The sequence below is a fragment of the Asparagus officinalis genome, chromosome 6 (genome assembly GCF_001876935.1).
Source record: "Asparagus officinalis chromosome 6, Aspof.V1, whole genome shotgun sequence".
In the NCBI taxonomy this organism is placed as follows: domain Eukaryota; kingdom Viridiplantae; phylum Streptophyta; class Magnoliopsida; order Asparagales; family Asparagaceae; genus Asparagus; species Asparagus officinalis.
The window spans coordinates 46,414,363-46,435,076 of record NC_033799.1 but is presented as its reverse complement, the minus strand read 5'-3'; the positions used below and the strand labels follow the sequence as shown (position 1 = coordinate 46,435,076).

Genomic DNA, 20,714 nt, shown 5'->3' with positions numbered 1-20,714 from the left:
CAAAGTTGCACCTGATTCCAATTTAACCGTAAGGGAAATTTATGAGAATTAAACTCCTTCAGTGTTGTGCTTTAATGCTTTATTTACTGCATGTGCCAAGGCAGGATAAAAGATGAGGTTTGTGTTAAATAGCTGACAATCAGAATCCAACATAGTTCAATCTACATGCTATGAGTCTTACGGAATATTCGTGGCCACAACACTGAATACTCAAAAGTAATTCCTTGCTTGCTTTAAGTCTTAAGAAAGGAAATACTCTAGGTCTCTATAATAAATTATATTGAAATAACATAAGTTACATCAAAATAATGCAAATTATATTGACACAACACATGTTATATTGTAATAAGGTAGAATTATCATGTGTCTGGGCTATTTGAAAAGGTTACGTAAGGTTTAAGTTATGTTAGGTCATATAATGCAAAATAATGAGTTATGTAACGGATTTATTTAACAACAAAAAGACCATGCAATTTTTTTGGTTTTTTGTTTTGTTTTGTTTTTACTTTTTTGTTTTTTTCCTATTTTTTGTTTTTTTATGTTTTTCCAGGCATCAAGTCACAGCACAAAAAAAAGGTTTTCTATAATATAGCCAAAGTAGACTAAAAATGTATAAACAAAAAAATATAAAATGGTAAGATATTTTGTTTGCAAAACTTCAATAATATGTAGATGTCAAGAAAGCAGATATTTCTATTTCATAATGTAGCCTATAGTTAGGTAGGTGGAGTAAATAGTTTAGTTATGCCTTGTGGGTATTACAAATTTAAAATATCTGCCCCCCACGCACGAGCACACACTAATGTCATGTATTCTTCTGTTAAACCACACATTGAGTATCCAAATTTTAACGACTTGAGAACAAAAAAAGGAAGTACGTAAAGGACAAAGGAAACAGTAATGGATTATATAGGCATGTTTAAAAAGCAATTAAGAGGTTGGATAATAGATCCAGTACTTCAATATAATATTAGTAGTTATTCATGCTAAAAAATGTATAAAGCTATTTTTAGTATAAATTCCTTATTCATAAGTACCTGGGTCAATGATAGGTGTGAAATCAATAAATGTCGTATTTCCGCGTCATGGCTTGCTGTATTGCTTCCATCTGAGGTTGCTGTCACTAGAGTAGAAGTTTGATGTGTGGGAGATGATGGATCACCTGTGTCCAAGGTAGCAAAACTGGGTCCATTTATCCGCATCCTTTTAAATGAATTAGATGGCTGTAACTGTACAGGAAGAGCTTGAACTGCAACAGGGGTTCTGTTGACCCGGTTGATTGTTGAATATCCAAAGTGCGGTTGTAACTGCATATTTTCTGCAAGTTGTCTATCTTCTGACATTTGCTGAAGAGAGAAATTTGGTTGAGAATCTTGAAGGCTGGCCGGAGGTTCTCCATGTGCAGGAGAAACGGCATCTGTCATAACAGGGTTAACTTGAACAGCAGATAGAGCCGCCTCAGATGTTCCAACTGCAGAAACATCTTGCGTAGCAGGAGGTAGTGATCCACTGGATGCAGTATTAGCAAACAAGTAATGAGATAGAAGATGATGAATGTCCTCGAATGGTTTTGTTTCTTGCATCTCACGTGCATGGTTCTCACATTGGTCATCTTCTCCCATTGTTAAATCAACATCGACTGTTTCTATGTTTGCAGATCTAGAAGATACAAGCTCCATGTCGCAGTCTCTGTGTCCTGGTAGGTTTTCCTTGTGCATCTGATCCTTATTTCCATTATGTTGCGCAAGCTTCCATGAGCCATCAGCAGAGATAACTACATCAATAACATCTTCACCCACCTCTTTTAGTATCTGTAAAGTGGAAAGGCATGGTGAATTTAGGAATAGAATTTATAGTACAAGAGAATTTTCAATTATCGCCTGAAAGAATCTTACATGCTAAACATCTAAAAAAGTTGCCTATCTGAACAACCCATAAATCCACGGCTACTATGTTTTGTAATTTTTAGCTCAGAACTGTAAGTTCATGCTCATTTAAACAGTCTTTAACACATTATGCATATATCCTAAAGTTTCAGAGGGGCAAAACTCCGTGTTATCTCAATTCATACAAAATATGAATAAAAGGATCTAAAAAACTTTATTTCTAACTTTCCCCTTGAGATGTAATTATATAAACATAAATATGGGCAAACCAATATATAAGCATAGCTCCAGAACAGTAGAGAGGAATATCCTTTTAGAGCAAGAAATGAAAAAGGTAAATGGAAAAGATTCGTCACTAATATAAGACTCCAAATTTATCTATGACTAACAGTAGAACCCAGGTGGTTGTTATAACACTACATAACTCGAGCACTGAGAACCAATAATATCCAGCTGAACGAAAAGAAAAGAAAAGGAAAAAAAAGAGCTTCAGCAAGAAATTCTTAAATAAACTTCCTCCCATCTCAAAATTCTAGTTCAAACTTTGACCTGAAAGATTACGAATTAGAAATTTTATTGAACATAATGTTGTAATACGTACTGAGATCCTCTAAATAAGAACTCATATGCCTAATACCGACAACCATAGCTCAAACTATGTGCATGACTGTAAGAGGTTCGCTTCATGGAGATAATTTTGAGCGATTAATTTTCATGAAAATTTGGCTTTGTTTTAACAGTTCGATAAGATAATCAACTTCTCTGCATTTAGCAAGGATCTCATGAAAGGAAATGAATATAAACAATTTATAACACTATATTCGAGCGTAAAGAATAAGAAAGAACTTGCCTTAACCATATTTTGGTCAATACACAGGTCCATGAAGCTAACAGACTGATTGCAGCATGGGCAGCGCCAGACTGGCTTCCTTGAGTTCATCTCCAAGAAATTATCATAATCAAAGCACTATATGGGCACAGATAAACTCCATGAATTATAAATCCACATTAAAAGGATAGCTCATGAGATACAATGAGATTCTAACCTGATGGTGTTTGCAGAGATGACCTTTAACAGGAGTTTTTATACGTCTAAAGCTGCTCATGGTCGGATAAACAAGTACAATAAATTACTCAGTTCAGTATATGAATACAGAAAAACCAATTTGTGCAGAAAATTTATTTGTTCGTCACAACTTGATTCATAAAAGCCAGTTCAGAGAACTTGCATTTTTTTTATATCAAGGAACGAAATTGATACGATAATGGTTACAGGTAAATAACAAAAAGTTAAATATTAAGATCTGCTGTCCCCATCACATAAGATTAAAAAAACAAGTAACATGAAGCCATAACCAGAAAGCATTTATTATTGAGAAAAAGATGTGAATAAGATCAATGAAGAACAACAGCATATGACTGAAGAACAACAAAAACAGTCCATGTCAAGCTAAAAACTAAACTCTATTAAAGTTAATAGGCTGAAACTAACTTTTTTAAAGATATTTCGGGTTTCTGTCTAGCATACAGATCAAGTCAGTTCACTTTGTGAAAACTCTTTAATTGCTGCTGTACATAATGATTCAGCATAACTAGTCAATGATCTTATTTTGCACGCACAGAGCCCCGCACTATGTATGCATGATGCATCAATTAAGATTCTTTTGCAAGATATGTATATTTTTTTAAGATAATTTTCTGCTTGTTAACAAAACTCGGAAGTTGTAATGGTGTTGAGGATTATATGTTTATACTCGCATACATATAATAACTCTGATGTTGGGTCATGGGAAGCATGAGTCATCATGCTGTATGTGATACAACAAAAAAATGCTACATTGCCCTAATTAGCGACATGAATGTACACAGCATTACTTTAGAATTTTGGATAATATGCAGCTTGAGGTACTGTAATACCATGACAGCACCAACTAGCTGACTGGGACAGGATACAGGAACAAGGTATGATGCTTCAGATCATGATTATTGTGACACTGCTAGGGCAAACGACACAAATAATATGACTATTATTCATTAATTATAAAATAAATTATTTCATGCAAGTATTGTACTGAAGAAAGCTGTTGAAAGCATCCATGTTGTCCCTACAAGAATAAGATTGCTACAAAAATCTTAAAATAGAAACGTTATTGTAGTAGCCTTAAACAAGAGTTCGCTGCATAAAATCATTAGATGAGATGCAAAATTTTGAAGTTCTTCCAGTATAAGTTAAATCACCTGATTGGACAATTAAGTGTTATTCTTGATGCTCCTTCAATTATCTCAGAATCTGACAAGTGAAAGGAAAAACCTCATGTTAATATTTTAGAAACCAGACAATTCAAAGAGACACAATGCAATTCATTCTCCTTAAAAGTGGGACTGCATGCAAATCAATGTCCAAATGTACTTCTGGACGTAAGTGGGATGACCAGAGGGCTGCTTGGAGCCAAAGATTAATTGGCACCTAAGAGGATGCTTAGGTTGCTTTAAGACATACTCAGCCTAAGAAACATGAAAATGTATCCAAAAAACTATGGTTTCTTGTGAAGTTGTTAAATTGGTTGCTAACAATAACTTAAACTACTCCATCGCTAGTTGGAATGTTCTGATTTCCTGCAATAAAAGCAACAACAATGATAACAATCATACCCCTTTTCTTTTCCTCTTCTCTCTATTTCACCTCTCTTTTCTATTATTGTTGTCAAAACAGATGTGTGCACAACTAACGCAAACAGTGAATAGTATTTTCCCATTACCCCCAACAATAATAATCTTGGGTTATCTCCTGTAGTCACTAGAAAAATCTATTATTTTTTTAGCATGGGCAAGGAGATATTAAAGATGTCCCATAAAATCAATGTTAACCTAACTGAATTACAGTCACTTAAAAAAGAGGGTGAAAGGCGGGGATTTGTCGATCAAATGCTTCAATGAATGAAGTACTAAGAAGAGATGGAGAGATCACGCCTAACTAGAAGCATTAAGAAATTTTAACTTGAAGAACATCAACGGAAATTTCTACAGAAAGGCTTAATCTCATTCCATGTAGAAAGACAATAACATTAATGTTTGAGAAATCATGACAGTACTTCAATAAAATACTCATATGGGTTAGATTGCTAATCCCACCGATGCATAGAAAAAGGTTTTCAGTAAGCTATCAAAGCATGTCAGACGTACCCATGGTTTCCCTTAAACAGAGAACCAGTTTTGTACATCTTCATGCTTGATTACACTACTATTTCTTAACTACAGCTATATTCCTGCATGATATTATTCTTTGATTGGCTACTGTCTTCAGGATATGCAGGAAGTTGTTCAACCAAACTCCATTACTCAATCAACAATGATGATGTGGCATTCATGTATCTTGCTTCTCATATATTTGGAAACTATTAAACAATTATGACAAAGTTTACATAACAAGCTTCTGCAAAGGTGGAGAAATAACCACTGTACAAATTTCCAAAGCCTTATCAGCAGATGCCTCAACTTCCAAATCAATCACAGATCAGATAACTCAAGAAGATGAAATCGTCTCGCTCAGCTCCTCCAGTAGATCTGGATTCTCGCCTCAGCACTGAATTGGTGGAACCATGGCCCAGAAGAATAAAAAAATTCACTAATAAATGAGCTCAGCATAGAAAGAGAGACATGTTATTTCACTATCTTCCTCCTAAACATATTATCAAGTGTCCCGTCTGCACGAGGTAAGAGGACCCAGTGTGATGTCTGTCTCCCTAAGCGCAGAGCAAGGTTTAAAATATCGGAGTCAAAATTCACATCAGATTACAGATATTGTGGAAATATTGGGATAGGTAGTAAACATCAGCGTGTCATATCGGCTAATGTACATATATAATATAATGTCCTAAAATGCAGTCTAGACATAATAAAATCTAAGCATCGGCGGACCTATATAGAACAAAGTCGGGTCAAGTGACCCAACTTCATTCTAGCTCCACAATCCCCATATCGTATAACAATACATACTAATTTTGTAAATCCACCCCAGTAAAAAAAACTCACCACTAAAAAACTAAATAACCCCAATAAAATCTTAGATCATCTCACTGATCGTGTATCCAGCAACGAAGAAAGTTGTATTTGACAAAGTTACTAATGATGCGAGAATGTACTTTTTCTTAAAACATGAAAACCCAACATGAGGGAAGTTGTAAATTTTATATAGTGACATCACTTTCTAAAATTCTAGATCTGGCAATGAATCTAAGCATGAAAAAATGTAAATGGTACATGTGTAGGATCACTAACGAATTGTAGAAGCTTACTTGGGGAAATAGCTTACTATAATTTTGCTTAAAAAATTTTATAGGGCTGGAATTCTTTGCTAACAAACATTAAAGAAATTTTGCGAAACTATATTTTTTGCAACAAACCATATAAAAGGAAATATCAACCAACATGCCGGCTAATATATCATCCATGTCAGAGATATATCGCCCAAAAATTGCCAAAAAGCTGTAAGCCTTCTAAAATGGGTTTTGGCCTTATAAACGGTCGATACATCAACTATATCTGGGATATTTAAAAACAATGGGGAAGAGAATCAGAGAGCACTGTAGCAAAAGGATCCTTGCTAGCATTTCTATTTACCTGACATTTTCTTTAATCCTATAATAGATGGGAAGTATGACATTTACACAGTCTCTAATTAGCATTCTAAAAGAAGTTTGAAACATTATCGACGCAAATATTGCGATGATGCTCCTTATCTTGATGGCACAAATAAACATAGTTATGCAGCTAGAGGAAAATTGTTTGTGAAGAAGATTTTCATTGTCTAAAATAAATAGAAACGACATAACATTTTGATGCACCGAAGATTTTTGGACAAATTGGCGAATAAATAGAGCAAGTACAGGGGAAAAAAGTGATGAGCCTTTGTTTTCTGTCATTGAAGTAGCTAGGATGGTGCAGGACAATCGTTAGCTGCTGATCAAGAATTTTATAGATTTACTAGTGCCATTGCTATTTTGGTAATATTTGATGTAATTTCCAATTTAGGTAAAGATCTCCTTAGGCTTAGATTTCAGATTGTTAGGATCTTTGAGATTTATTTTGTTAGAGATTTTATATTTGCTTTCTTTTTATTAGGATTTGGTTAAGATTTGATTTACTTTCTATAATTTATAAATTTGGTTAGAGATTTACTTCCTTTTTATTAGATTTGTAATCCTCCATGAGGAATTAGACATTGATTAATAAAAAATATACAGTTATGAGAATTCTCTCTTAAGCATGTGTGGTGTTCTTGGCATGTGATTTGCCTCTTTTGGGTTTGCGGTGCAAAGCACTTGGGTGTGAGGCCCCTAGGTGTGAAGCCTAACTAGTTATCCGATCTCTTCTCTTTACAAATTGCAACGCCCACCCCATCTTAATACATAACTTGCAATCAGCCCCTGTGATGCCTCTGGTTCTCTATCCTCTGGACTGTCGGTCCTTACTCAATTCTCTGTTGATCAGTCGACCAACCCGAACACTAAAACACAAACTTCCAGATTTCTACAGTTAATTGTTTTTCTCAAAAACTCGTGACTTATTAATATAAGGTGTGAACTACGTCTAAGATCTTGTATTAACTAAAGAGAGATCTCATCCAAACAAGTTTACATCAACAAAAACATGGTTTTGGGATCAAAAATTCCCTAAGCATAACTAATCAGATTTTATACTGTATAATTAGGGTTCCAAACCTAACTAATTCGTTCTTTAATAGATCATTAGAATTTTAGTCATCAAAACATATCTTTTCTTCATTTAGTGTTTGGAACTACAGATCTTATTCATTAAATTAGGGTTTAAACCATGAAAAACTAAAGGGATGAGTTTGGGAAGAGATGAACTTGCCTTCCAAAATCATTTTGATCTCCCAAACGCGCGAGGAACTCGACCCTCCTTCAAAAATTCTCCAGAAAATGAAGTTGAACAGCTAGGGTTTTGAGGGGGGTGACTGCTAAAACGTGAGAGATGAAGAAGAGAAACACAGATCCATCTGATTAGTTGACCGACCAGAACAGGGGTCGAAACTTACAGGTTTCTATATATATGCTCACATATACATGCATACAACCGTAAAACAATTCGTTTATCATCATATAATAATATATTTCAAATTTTTAGGGTTTTACAGCCCCCCCAAAAATCTCAATCCGACCAACAAATAGACCCAAAACCCCACAAAACAACCCCAATTCCACTACTCAAGATCATGTTCAGTCTGTGAACAGTAACAATTCTGTTCATACGCGAATAGTAATAATTACTATTTGTCATGGATTACACTATCATTCAGCCAAGCCGTCTACGATTTCTTGCCTCTACATCGAAGACCTCCGCTCGTTCCCCATAACAGGGGGAATGATCGTATAAGCAAACTTCGCAGACCAAAACAAATCAGAAGATTAAATTCAATATATCGTCAGCAAGGAATAATGGTGTTTATTGTATGTTTATTTTAGTACGGTTTATGCAAAAGAGAAATAAATCTGATACAGATCCAACCAAAACCAAAGTCACAGGAAAAGCAAACCAGTCCTACAGACTTTAATTCTGCACACTGCCAAAAATAAAATTGGTATCTGTCTTCCATACCTGTGCTGACTGCAGCAATAACTGGTGGGACATAATCTTTCAGTATTGGAGTACTAGAGAGAACTATTCGGCTCATAAAAGCTAATGCTATTAAATATGTACCTACAGTGAGAATTCGCCAAGTAATGTTACATCTCGAACATCAAATGCATATATCTCAAGATCCAAAATTTGTAAATTGTGAATAATGTAAAGAAGCACATACCAGTGAAATGTCCAATTGCTTGAATAATGTTTGTTCCAAATTTAAGCATTTTACTTAGATCAGTTGGAAACTGAGGTCCACTGTCCTGAACACGTCAAAAAGAGATAACCTAATCAAAGGTGATAAAGGAAAATAAGCATGCATACTATTTATCTAGAGAGTCACAGGAAACACAGAAACCAGTGAAACGTTGTTTCTCCTCTGCACGCCTTTTCCATTTACCAAAAAACTGCAAAACAAATTCTTTTCTGAGAAGATATATTTCCCGAGTATTTAGTATTTACAATGAAAAGAAAAGGTTACCTCGCTTGTGGTGGGCTTATAAGACAAGAAGATGTCTCCAAATTGTCGGCACATACTACAAGCAACGTCTGGAAGAAGGTAAAAGTTAGTCCTCACTCAAACTTCTGAAAAAAAACGTGCGTTAACATAACACTGCATAAGGTAGTCATGAAAGCAACATTAAGAAGCACAAATGCAAAATGTAAGCATCCATAATTGATACTTCTAAACGTACATGCTGAAATCTCGCATCATTCCTCATGGCTACAGTGTGCGTCAACTGACAGTGAGTTCAGGTATGTTAGATGGACAACAGGAAACTAATTCTTACTGATTTAACACCAGAACAATTATCAGGGTTGTTCTTAAACTATCGTACAAAGTTTTAACTTGCCAAGGTTATCAATAGCGGATAGCGTCGCGTAGCGGTGAGGCGTAGCTAAGGCTATTTACGGCTATTGCGACAAAATAGCGATAAAAATGTACAATCAAATAGCGGTCTAATTTAAATATGTACAAATATTAAAAAATTAAAGAAAAATCTAGAAAATCTAAAAATACATATTTGATGATTTAAAGAGATCCTAAATATGAAATAAACATGTAATCATCACATAATACTGAAGACAACTGGAGGAGTCAAAGAGTCGTCTTCTTCTAAAAGATGAGCTGAGTGGTGAGAGGACTGCACTAGGAGGAGCTCACGACGAGAGGTGAGAGGAAGTGCTGAGGCAGGTGCTAGAGGCTATGGTAGGTGGTGAAAGTATGCCGAAAATCGCGGAAGGGCAGTGGGATGCAGTGGTTGCGGGTTGGATTTAATTTTTTTAAAATAAACCTTAAATTGCTTTTAAATAGTCAAAAAGCATATTTTGCCCATAATATCCAGCTATTCACTATTATGGCGCGCTATTGGCTGTTTTTTGCGAGCGAAAGTGCATATTCCGCAATATGTCACCGCTATTAGGCGAAAGCGTAGCGGAAAGGGACCGTTAACGCTATTAGCGCCGCTATTGCTACTATTTATAACAGTGTAACTTGCTAACAAGAATCAAACTGGAGTATGATAATTTATAAATTGTATCCTTTATGATGGATAGCGTGAAACTACACCTTCTAGATATAAATCAATTGTCGATAAGTGGCCCTTTAGAAAGAATTAAACCACACATTTCTTGAGACATTTATGGTATATAATGATATTAATTGTAATGATGTTTCTTGAGATATGCACATCAATGTTATCCATGTTTCCAAAATCCTTATAAATTCATATGCAGCCAAAACGCTACCATTTTATAAGACTAAAAATCAAAATTGTACCAGATGAACCACTGCCTTTTTCATAAGCTCATTATCAATCTCGAAATCTTTAGTTTAATTGGTATTTTATGGATAAATCTTTTTGCTGCCATCCAACAGTGGTGGGGAAGAGACATGAAAATGCAGAATAGATGGATACTTAAACAATTCACAGAAAACTAAACATAGATGCAGAACAAAAACATCTATGTTCTACACAGAGGCGTGTCCTAATAAGCATTCAGTTTAGGCTGCATGGACAATGCATATGCACTGCATATATGGCCAACTATAACAGATAAAGGTAATAAAACGTAAAGAAAGAGACAAGAATATTAACACCCCTCTCCTGCCAGTGCCACTACCCCCTTCAATGCAGATGTTGCTTTTACAGGGATAGGAATAAAATAACAGTTCATTTACCCTTCTTATATATCTTTTCAAAAGAAATAAGCATAGGTAGAGCAGCAAGAGTGTCAAATCTTATCCACATGGAAGATCTGATAGTATTGCAATATTGTTAATTTTATAAATGTTTTCTTATTATTTGCATCCAACTTGTACAATATTTAAATGAGATGTCTCTTTCCTCTAGCTCAGGGATTAGAATCAGACAATTGTCAGTTTTATGGTAGAATCAAACACCATAGATGACAACCTATGTTAGCTGGGTACTTCTAATCTGAGGTCATATCCATACCCGACATGTACCCGTACCCGTATCCAAACTCCTTAGACACCCCTGACATACATGCATACATTTATTGCGGCATGTATCCAAAATACAATACAGGCTTTAATTCAAAACACTTGTCATACATTTTTTGGACATATCCTACACATCTACTTCTTGAAAGTCATTACGTACAGATCAGGCTCCGAATTATGATTTTGAAGGGTTGCTTAGATGTCTAGTTCAAAAACTAGTTATTTCCCGATTTATAATCCACATAATAAAAGAAACATAGAAATGTTATAAAAATTTATAATCCGCATAATAAAAGAAACATACAAATGTTATAGGAATAAATGAATTATTAATTCCTATATATAATATATTATATAGCGTGCCCTGTACCCTACCATTTACAAATTTGTCATGTCTTGTACCCATACCCATACAACATAGGTGATAACAATTGAATAAGCAGAATTTTTTTGTTAGTGTTCTCTTCCCTCCCCTTTTCATGACTTTCTAGGGCCTTTTGCTTCCACAAGTAGCACCCTTTGTGCTGGCAACTTAATTTTAGAACACCGGAAAATCTACATATAGACAAATTCCTCGTTTATAAAAATAACATATAAAATTGAAATTATGAAGCCGCCAGAAAATTGTAGAAGCAACACCCGAGCAAATACAAGTAGGATAAAGACAGTTACATATAAATGACAGGCATGACATCAAGTCAAACAGTACAAGATAAAACTGATAAAAATTTTAAAACTATATATAAGTATCAAACTATCAATTTCTAATGATTCCTACTTTGTGGCATAGAGCAAATGTTCAAAGGCGTAGTAAAGATTCTATTGGAGATGGAACAGCTCAAAGAGATGCTTACTATCTTCTGTTCTGAAGGTAAATTCCTTGCAATCTGGAAATCAGACATCAGAATCTCATAGCCAGGCTACAAAAATAATAATAAACAAAACTGGGTATCAATGTTTGAGCTACTTTAACCAGATATTTAATTAAATAATTAGAAATTAAAATAATTAAATACAAAACATTATCAGTTAACACAACGTGTTTAAGTATCTAAAGTTACTGTTGATAAGACCAATAACATAATGTTATATGGTTGGTTAGAGATGGACTCACAACGAGATCTGTTGAAGAACTATATGCCACATTAAATAATAGCAATATGTAGGATACGAAGGCACATGTAAGTGTATTTGTGCACATTGTTAATATCCATCTTTAGAGACATAACAACTAATGAAGTACTAATAAGGACAGGTAAAAAGAGAAGTTACTATAAACCATGAAGGAAAAAGAACAAAAAGTATCAAAATACAGCACAAGCTTGCAGACATTACTAGTACTCTGTCAAAATAGATTTAGGTGGACAATTTAAGCTGCAACAACCAATAACACAGAATCTCTCTTCAGTTCCAATATTGTTAAGAATTCATACCCTACAACTAATGCCTATCTTTTTAATAGGAGAATGTAGCTAACTAATATGTTCCTTCCTTTTTAATACAATAATGTGTTGTTTTTTTTCATTTTTTTAAGCCTCCTTTGCCTAAAACAAACTTGGCAAAAGCTGCCGTTACGAGATGTTTCAATACTATATCTTGTACAGCTCCTGATTTTGTCTGCGATAAAGAGTTGGCTATGATTCAATGGTTTTTTTTAAGAGAGTAGTTGCTCAATGATTGGCAAGCATTACAGAATGCGCAACAGATCTCCAGATTTCCAGCTTTTCTAGGTCCAAGATTTAAAATGGTGGCCATTTAAATAAAATCTCCCTTCTTTGCTAGAAATCAAATATTGGAAAGTTGGTGGCATTTAAATATTTACTTCAAAGAGGTGTCTGGTATTAATGATGTCAATCAGACAAGTCAACTTGACCTCCCACGAAATCCATGTGAATAAGCAACGAAAACTCCTTGGGAAGTGAAAGAAAGAAATGAGAATTTCGTGAGTGTGGCTCATGCGTGATGGTTATCCACGTGAAAAAAATTGGATCTAGATACCTAGATGAAAAATAAAATGTTTTGAGTGGTATGAGAATTTGATGAAAGAATTACACATCTTTACCTCGGTAGAAATTAAATATTGCAAAGGTGGAATAGAAAAGAGCATTACGTGTATGGACTATGGCATCAGAATCACATCTCAGCTCCAAATTATAAAGTGATTCCTATGTAAATCTGAGTTGTAATTTAAGGATAAGGACCTGGATATTTAAGTGAAGGAAATTGGGTGCAAAGAGGACTGAAGGAAATTGATTGTAAAGATGACCGAAGGAAATTGGCTTTAAAGAGGATTATACGTGTTGTTCATATCTGAAAAGAAGAGAAAAAACCACAGAGCACGTGTTTATGTCCTTTGTTCAGAAAGAAGAAAGAAAAGAGCAGGGTTATGAAAGGTCCTAGGTTCAAGATCGGGCTTATGGCCTTTGTTAAAAAAAGAAGAAACAAAGAGAAGAAAGATACTTTGCTTTCTGAAAATGTTACAAATGATTTGTGTCTGGTAAAACAATTAGTGAATTTGCATTTTGGTAAATGCCAGCAAAGTGATCACCAGAGGATGATAATAAGCATTGGATGTAGGAATAGTTTTCTATTTCCATTAGCTGTTCCTTCTACCAGAAATAATTTTCTCTTCAAAATGATTTTTCAGATATTGCTAGAGTGTAAAAAAACAGTGGCAAATTATAGCACTAGCATGATAGCATCCATTAGTAAGGTACTAGAGAAAAGAATTCAAAAACATGTATGCTGACCATATAACAAAATAACCACATCTATACACTGTTTTACTAACAAAACACTAGGCAATAAATGCTTCAGATTGAACTGGATTTGTAATACATCAAATCTTAAAACCAACTAGTGTCTGTAAACTTGACGAGTTAAGTGAACAGACACATTACGTGAACAGTTACTAGTTAAGAAATCTCACCATACCTTTGCTTCCAAAGAAAAAATCAAGCTGCCCATTTTGTATTGAGGATAAAACCTGCAGGAAAAAAGAATAATTTACTGGTTTTCCCACAAAAATATTCTAAAATCAAATGTATATCTGCATATATCAACTGTTTCCAGACAATTATATTTGAATCTAAAATAACAAGCTATCAACTCAAAAGATGCCTTCCAAATTATGTACAAAGAATAGACGAATCCAAGATATTAAGCAACCAATTATATGTCCTGTAGGCCTGTCTGAGGTATATAAACTCTCAAGTCACTCTAGGAAATATTGAGTATTATAATTAAAAATAGTAATATTGAGTATCAAATTAACATAAAGATTCATGTTATCCTCGACTTAAATTCAACAGATGGCAATTTTTACTGGAACAGAAGACCTGGTGTCACTGATCTAAAATTACAGGTTGAGTTAAGCAGATTCCAAACACACTAATGTTGGTCCTGGTCTAGGCCTTTACCCAATTATATTTTGAAGCATCCAAGCTATTATTCCTAAACAGTCAGATCCCATTTGACTTATTTGAAAAAGGGCTGCCTCACCCAGCTTTGGTTTATCAATAAGATTTGAGGGAGGCACGTGACCTATCTAAAAAGCAGGTCGAATTCAGATCAAACCAACAAAGGTAGGTATCATGCTCTGACCAGATCTGAACTCAATACAACCCATTCCCTCTCTTAAGCAAGCACAAGTTTCATAGAACAGTTCACATATAATCCAAATACAACTGGAGTTCAGAATAATAATTTTTATTATTCTCAGTTTCAAACATTGATCAATTGACTAGATCTTTTCTAAGTTGAGAATTTCATAGTGGTCATTTAATTAACTACACCTAAATATTATACAATTTAACAAAAATGACTAAGTAAAATGTTAGTAAAATTGTAACTCTGTTGAAGCACAACAGGAATGGATGTGCTTGTACATATATATTTAGAGATGCAAAATGATTATATTCTCTGTCGTCACTGCCAGTGGCAGAGTCAGGAATTCAAAATAGTGGTATCAGAATATATATAACAAGATGATATTACAAAGTTTGTCTCATATTCATTATATAGTTAGGAACTTTAATAAGATGCTAAAGATATATTTAACTTTAATGGGATATTTTCTAAGACAAAAGTACAGTTACAATTCACCCCTATGTGCTATGTTACCCGGGTACTTCTATAATGAAGCTGTACCCGTACCGGACACGTACCCGACATTTTTCCGTACCCAAACTTCATGGACACTTCTTGAATATATGCATGCATTTATTACAACATGTACTCAATTATACGATATATGTGTTAATTTAAAACACTTGTCAAAGACTTCCTAGACTTAAGCTTACACTTCACGTCCGTCTTTTGAAACTAATGAGATACGGGTCGGATTCGTTTTAGTCCATACCCAAGTTAAAACTATATAGTTAATGGGTCATTTAGATGTCTAGTAAAAAAATGAGTAGTTTACAATTCACGATAATCAATATGATAAAAAAAAACTCAAAAATGTGATCGGAATTTTAATTCTAATGACACATGAAGGGGAAAATTTATCTTATGTACAGTATTAATTCAATATATATATGTAGTTGTGTCCCCGTACCCTACATTTTACAGTTTTGCCATGTCCCGCACCCGTACCCGTACCAGTATTCATGCCCGTTTCCATGCAACTTAGCCTATGTGTCTTCATGTTCTGAAATCGTTGCGTTATAGCCTCACTCAAAATACCACTAAATACATAATGTTCAATATAAGTTATTAAGTTGTCGTTCATCCATGATCTCTCATTCGATTTCACAGATGACTCTTTAAAATTTTCATAGCAGAAAACGATCTCTCTGTAGCTTCATAAACACCGGCAAATGGGTAGGATCCATGCCTACTTAGTTGATACTTTTCATTTTTAAAATAATGTTAATTATTCAATATATGGGTTCTCGGGATTGGACCATCTAAGGCTTGGCCCGTTCGGAATAGCACTTAAATGATGGATCACTACTCACTACTTGTTTTTATTGTGGTGTCATTAATGAGTGATACCCTTGTTCATACTTAGTATATTTTCTTGCTAGAGGGTGGTATCACTTGACACCATAGGGTGCCCTTGCCCCTGCTCACTGTCTCCTAATACAGCATATTTTTTTGCTAGAGCGTGGTGTCACTTGATACCATAGGGTGCCCTTGCCCCTAATCACTGTCTCCTAATACAAGCAATGTGCATGCATTCACATGCCTATATATGTACATATGCCCGTGTGTGTGGACATGCATGAGTATTTATACATGTGTACGCAAGTGTTTGTGAATGTGTGTATGTGTGTACAACTAGCCTGATAATCCTGAAGGACCTTTCTGCATCAAAAGAAGTACCAAGACAATCCAATTACCAATAAGAAATGAAACAAGCTATCAAATTGTTGAGAATTTGTCAACAGTACAGAGAGAACTACTGGATGAGACAAGTCCCATATGAAATACCTTTGAAACAAGTACAAGTTCAGGGAAATAGCCATTGGATGAAGTGAAACGAGTCAGTGTCAGAGGTGTCAGGCAGGCCAGGTCAAATCCCAAATTAGATGAATCAAATTCTATTCCAATTAGTGCTGTGGGTTATGAAGACAATATGATTTTAGGAAAATATCGTGTGACCTATGAGAGGTCAGGTGCACTCCATTTACTTGGTCTTTGGTGATGTACGAGCATTCACATATTGTTGGGCCATCATCAGTGACCTTAGTCATAAAAATGAGATAGGTTCCATCTTCCATGAAGTGTGATACGGGACTCCTCATTGTAACCTGTGAAATGATACAATCGGGATGATTCTACTTTGTTTTTCTTGTATGTATTCAAAACATTTTGAATATAACTTGCTCAACAGCAACATCTAGCTGAGATCTTTGAATTATGCTCCATTATATTGTTTTAGCATCATATACAACACCCCTTTGCCGGCCCCTTCTTGTCACGTATGGTCTTGTCAACCTCTTCTCCTATTATTGGCCGCCTCTTCTAGTTCACAGTCTTGTTGGTCTTCTCTTCACACATGCAATCTCACCAACCTCTTATTGCACACTGTCCCCTTGACTCGTCGTCTCATGTGCAGTGCCTTGTCAGCATTTTCTTCCTGTGCACTGCCAGCTTCCATTTCCAAAATCTCATTGCTCTACCGAGCAACTTCTGGATATTCTCACGAAGGTATTACCTATGACCTTCGACAATATCTATGCTCCAAGTGGGTTTTGTTTTCTTGTGTGTGTGTGTGTGGTGGGGGTTGGGTTTTTTTTTGTTTTTGGGTGGGGGGGGGGGGGGGGGGGGNTATTTCAAAGTATTGAAAGAATTAGAAGATTCAATCATGTGTTGTTGATTTGTTATCTTATTTGTATGGCTTAGATTAAACAGCATATTATCAGGTATTTATTTAGCCATAGTATGTGTCTGGTTCATATCAAGGAGCACATTAAAAATACTGTTACCTTAATTTCTTATTACTATGATTAAAGGGTTTCCAGATTCATTGTATCTAATGTCTTATTCAAATATAACTAAGCCTCTTGAACTTCTTTCCAGTCAATCAATAGAAACCTATTCCTCTTTCTGATTTCAACGCAAATAAAGAAATAATACGATCTAGAAATTTGAAAGGTTGAGGAACACCCAAATGAAAGTAATAAGTTACAAATATCAAAGACATACTAATCGCTCATGGAAATATAAGTAGACCTAATAAAAACAAGGACAAAATTCATACCTAGAAACAACAACCGATATAACATCCAGAGAATTGCTTGCACCAGGATTGAAATTCAATGCCATACAAAAGCTGCTGGAAAGCTATACGCAAATGTTCTTTACTTAGAAGATTGTAATCAGAAAGAAGTGTATTAAGTAACAGAGAAGTTTGATTTAGTGTCTCCAAAACCTCATTTGCCATTGCAAGAAGCTCATCAGTAACTGCAGAGGTAAACCATCCATTTCTGCAAGCATTCTACAGGAAGCAAAACGACCATAGAAAACAGATTTAGAGAAGACTGTTAATAGTTAATAAGCAAGAATAAACCACTTCGGCTGGATTTACAGAACGACTAAAAATTAAAGTTCTTATTGAAAAATAACTCGCACTAAAGAGAATGTAATGGTGATTTTCTTAAAAATGCATTCCATTCGCTAACTAAATATATACAAAAATACACAGAGGATCACACGGCCTTCAACTGCCTAAGCATAAAAAAGATACACATAGAACCCATAAATAAAGCATCAAGTCTTCTAACATAAGCCCTCTTGATCATGATTACCATGAATAGTTATTTTTAGAGCTCATACTCAATATCTAGAGTGTATCAAGCAATGCACGATTGTTTTGACTAAACAGTTCTCTAATTACTATTAGTAAAATTAACATCCTTTCAACAGTTTATGTTTGCGTGCACACAGACACGCACACTGAGAGACTCAATACCCACAGTATATTAAGCAATGCTTGTTCGTTTTAACTAAACAGTTATTTGATCACTGATAGTAAAATTAACAGCCATTCAACAGCTTATGTGTTATTATATATTTATTATATATTTGCACCACACACGCAGAGAGAGAGAGAGAGAGAGAGAGAGAGAGACTCAATACCTACAGTATTAAGCAATGCATGTTTGTTTTGACTAGACAGTTCTCTGATTACTAGTAGTAAAATTAACACCCGTTCAACAGTTCATGCATTTTTACAGTACACGCTCGCGCACTCGCACTGAGAGAAGATGGCATAATTCTTATTTAATTTTGGCCATAGATTTAACAAGACCTTTTTACTATTTACATGCATGCAAATTGATAGAGCTTGATAGGCTGGTTTTGTTTGTGATGCACTCAAAAGAATTTGTTACAAGTTGCAAACTATGCATTGCATCATTCAAAAATGTTTAAAGCAATCTTAAGAGCTACATAATTATACATATTGCTAGAAGCCTATTCACACAACCTTTCCCACCTCCAACTGCCTGTCTGACATGCGTGAATCATCTGAAGTATTTTAATTTGATTTTCAACTATTTTCCATCTCAATTTCACTTACACATGACATGATTTCAGCATCCAGAAAGTAATTGATTAAAAAGCGTGCAACTTGAAGTTTGTAAAAGGACCCAAAGTTAATAGTCATAACCTTTGGGCATCTTCAAGACTTCTGAATCCTCTATTAAAACAACAGAATAAATCAAATAGGGCAGTGTAAGGAATCTCACCTTGACAGAAATCATTAGCATTAAAATAGCTGGTTGAAGAGACTTCTCATGTTTCCGCTCGTATGCCTTCGTATTAAGGCACAAATTGACAAGACATAATTAGTAAATAAAAGGGAAAAGTAGTGGAAAATAAAAAGAAACAACGGCAAAAATAGATCTAAGGTGACACGATGGAACCCACTAATGTCAAAAGCAATCAAGATGAAACAAGAAAAATAAAAATTGTCATACATTGTCTTAGATTATGTTAATGTAACAAAGACTGAAAGCAAAAATATTTAGCAGACAGAAGAAACGAGACTAGCAAAAACCTAGACATCTATTTTTCAGTTTGTACAATTTTGCTTTAGTGCCGTCCCTCCCCTTGACTCCACCCCAGCTACCTACCTAGCTATATCCATAACTCCACTGTGCATGTGTGTGTATGTATGCATATACGTCACTAATATAAGATCAAAGGTTCAAATTTTTAATAAAGATGGTGTATTTTATTCTCCTCGACTGATATTTGATATATGGAGTTTCAACCATTTCAAAAACTCCAGACAGAAATTATAAGTGCATAAAATTAATTGGGATGGAACTACAAGTTTTCTGTTTATTATTTCTTTTTTTCATGTTTCTTCTAAGATAACACTATTACACCCACTTCTGTACTTTCAAGTCTCAGTTTTTTCCACAAATATTTGTGGTTATTTTATCCCGTATCAACTGTTACTGATCATTACTAATCGATATTTGCAGTATTGACCAATTTTGACTAGATCATATCTCCGAAACAATACGGTTGATAGATACTGCATCAGTTGATATTTCAAAATTTTGAAACTTGTTATGGTACCAGCCCATAAGTATATGTGTATATGTAAATGCATGCATAACCCTCCTTCCCTTCGCCATCCCTTTTGGTGTATACATGCATACATACATCTGCAACTATTTTTTTTTACCATATTACACTATTCATTGCTTTTAAAAGGGGTATATACTAGAATCAATTTCTATCTGTGTGTACACATCCATATATATGTATTTTCTTATAACCAGCTCATACCAATCTTTTTGAAAAGTTGACACATCCCCCAAGTTCATTCCAGATTATGAAAGTCCTGACGTTCTTTTTTGGTGAAATTGACGTATTTATATGTTGCTTGTACTTACGTTCACAATTACTAGTATGTATCTATACAATGTCCATCTCTCTCATTACACAAAATTTGTCATCATATCAAAGATGACTGATCTATCAAAACATTTATCACATCACCAAATTCTTATTATAGCCTACCCATATATGTGCTTTACTATACATGACCCAATAATGTATCATAAAATTATAGGAAAAATTCAACAAACATGCTACAAATTATGGCGTGTCTTAAGGTCCAAATGTTAGAAAATCAAGAAGCAACAGTGATAGGATCAGATTAGTTTAATAAGTTTTGAATTTCAAATCAATTAATAAGTTTTGAATATCAAATCAATTGTTTGATTTCTGAATTCTAGTAGAATATAAGT

At 34.6% G+C, this 20,714-nt stretch overlaps 1 protein-coding gene across 2 annotated transcripts in view; it reads right to left on the bottom strand.

Annotated features, from left to right (window-relative positions):
• The window catches only part of LOC109844218 (E4 SUMO-protein ligase PIAL2-like), a 33,893-nt gene that overhangs the window by 1,320 nt on the left and 11,859 nt on the right, over window positions 1-20,714 (bottom strand). The window contains exons 3-15 of one of the 2 annotated variants that reach the window (XM_020413184.1): window positions 19,197-19,262; window positions 17,879-17,944; window positions 17,708-17,790; window positions 13,933-13,984; window positions 11,853-11,918; window positions 9,013-9,080; window positions 8,875-8,938; window positions 8,710-8,794; window positions 8,505-8,606; window positions 4,125-4,176; window positions 2,933-2,984; window positions 2,737-2,853; window positions 1,038-1,811 (exon numbers count right to left, since the gene is read on the bottom strand). In XM_020413184.1, the coding sequence (XP_020268773.1) occupies window positions 1,038-1,811; window positions 2,737-2,853; window positions 2,933-2,984; window positions 4,125-4,176; window positions 8,505-8,606; window positions 8,710-8,794; window positions 8,875-8,938; window positions 9,013-9,080; window positions 11,853-11,918; window positions 13,933-13,984; window positions 17,708-17,790; window positions 17,879-17,944; window positions 19,197-19,262 (1,647 nt within the window). The remainder of the gene's footprint in view (window positions 1-1,037; window positions 1,812-2,736; window positions 2,854-2,932; window positions 2,985-4,124; window positions 4,177-8,504; window positions 8,607-8,709; window positions 8,795-8,874; window positions 8,939-9,012; window positions 9,081-11,852; window positions 11,919-13,932; window positions 13,985-17,707; window positions 17,791-17,878; window positions 17,945-19,196; window positions 19,263-20,714) is intronic. The other variant, XM_020413185.1, reaches the window with a different exon arrangement.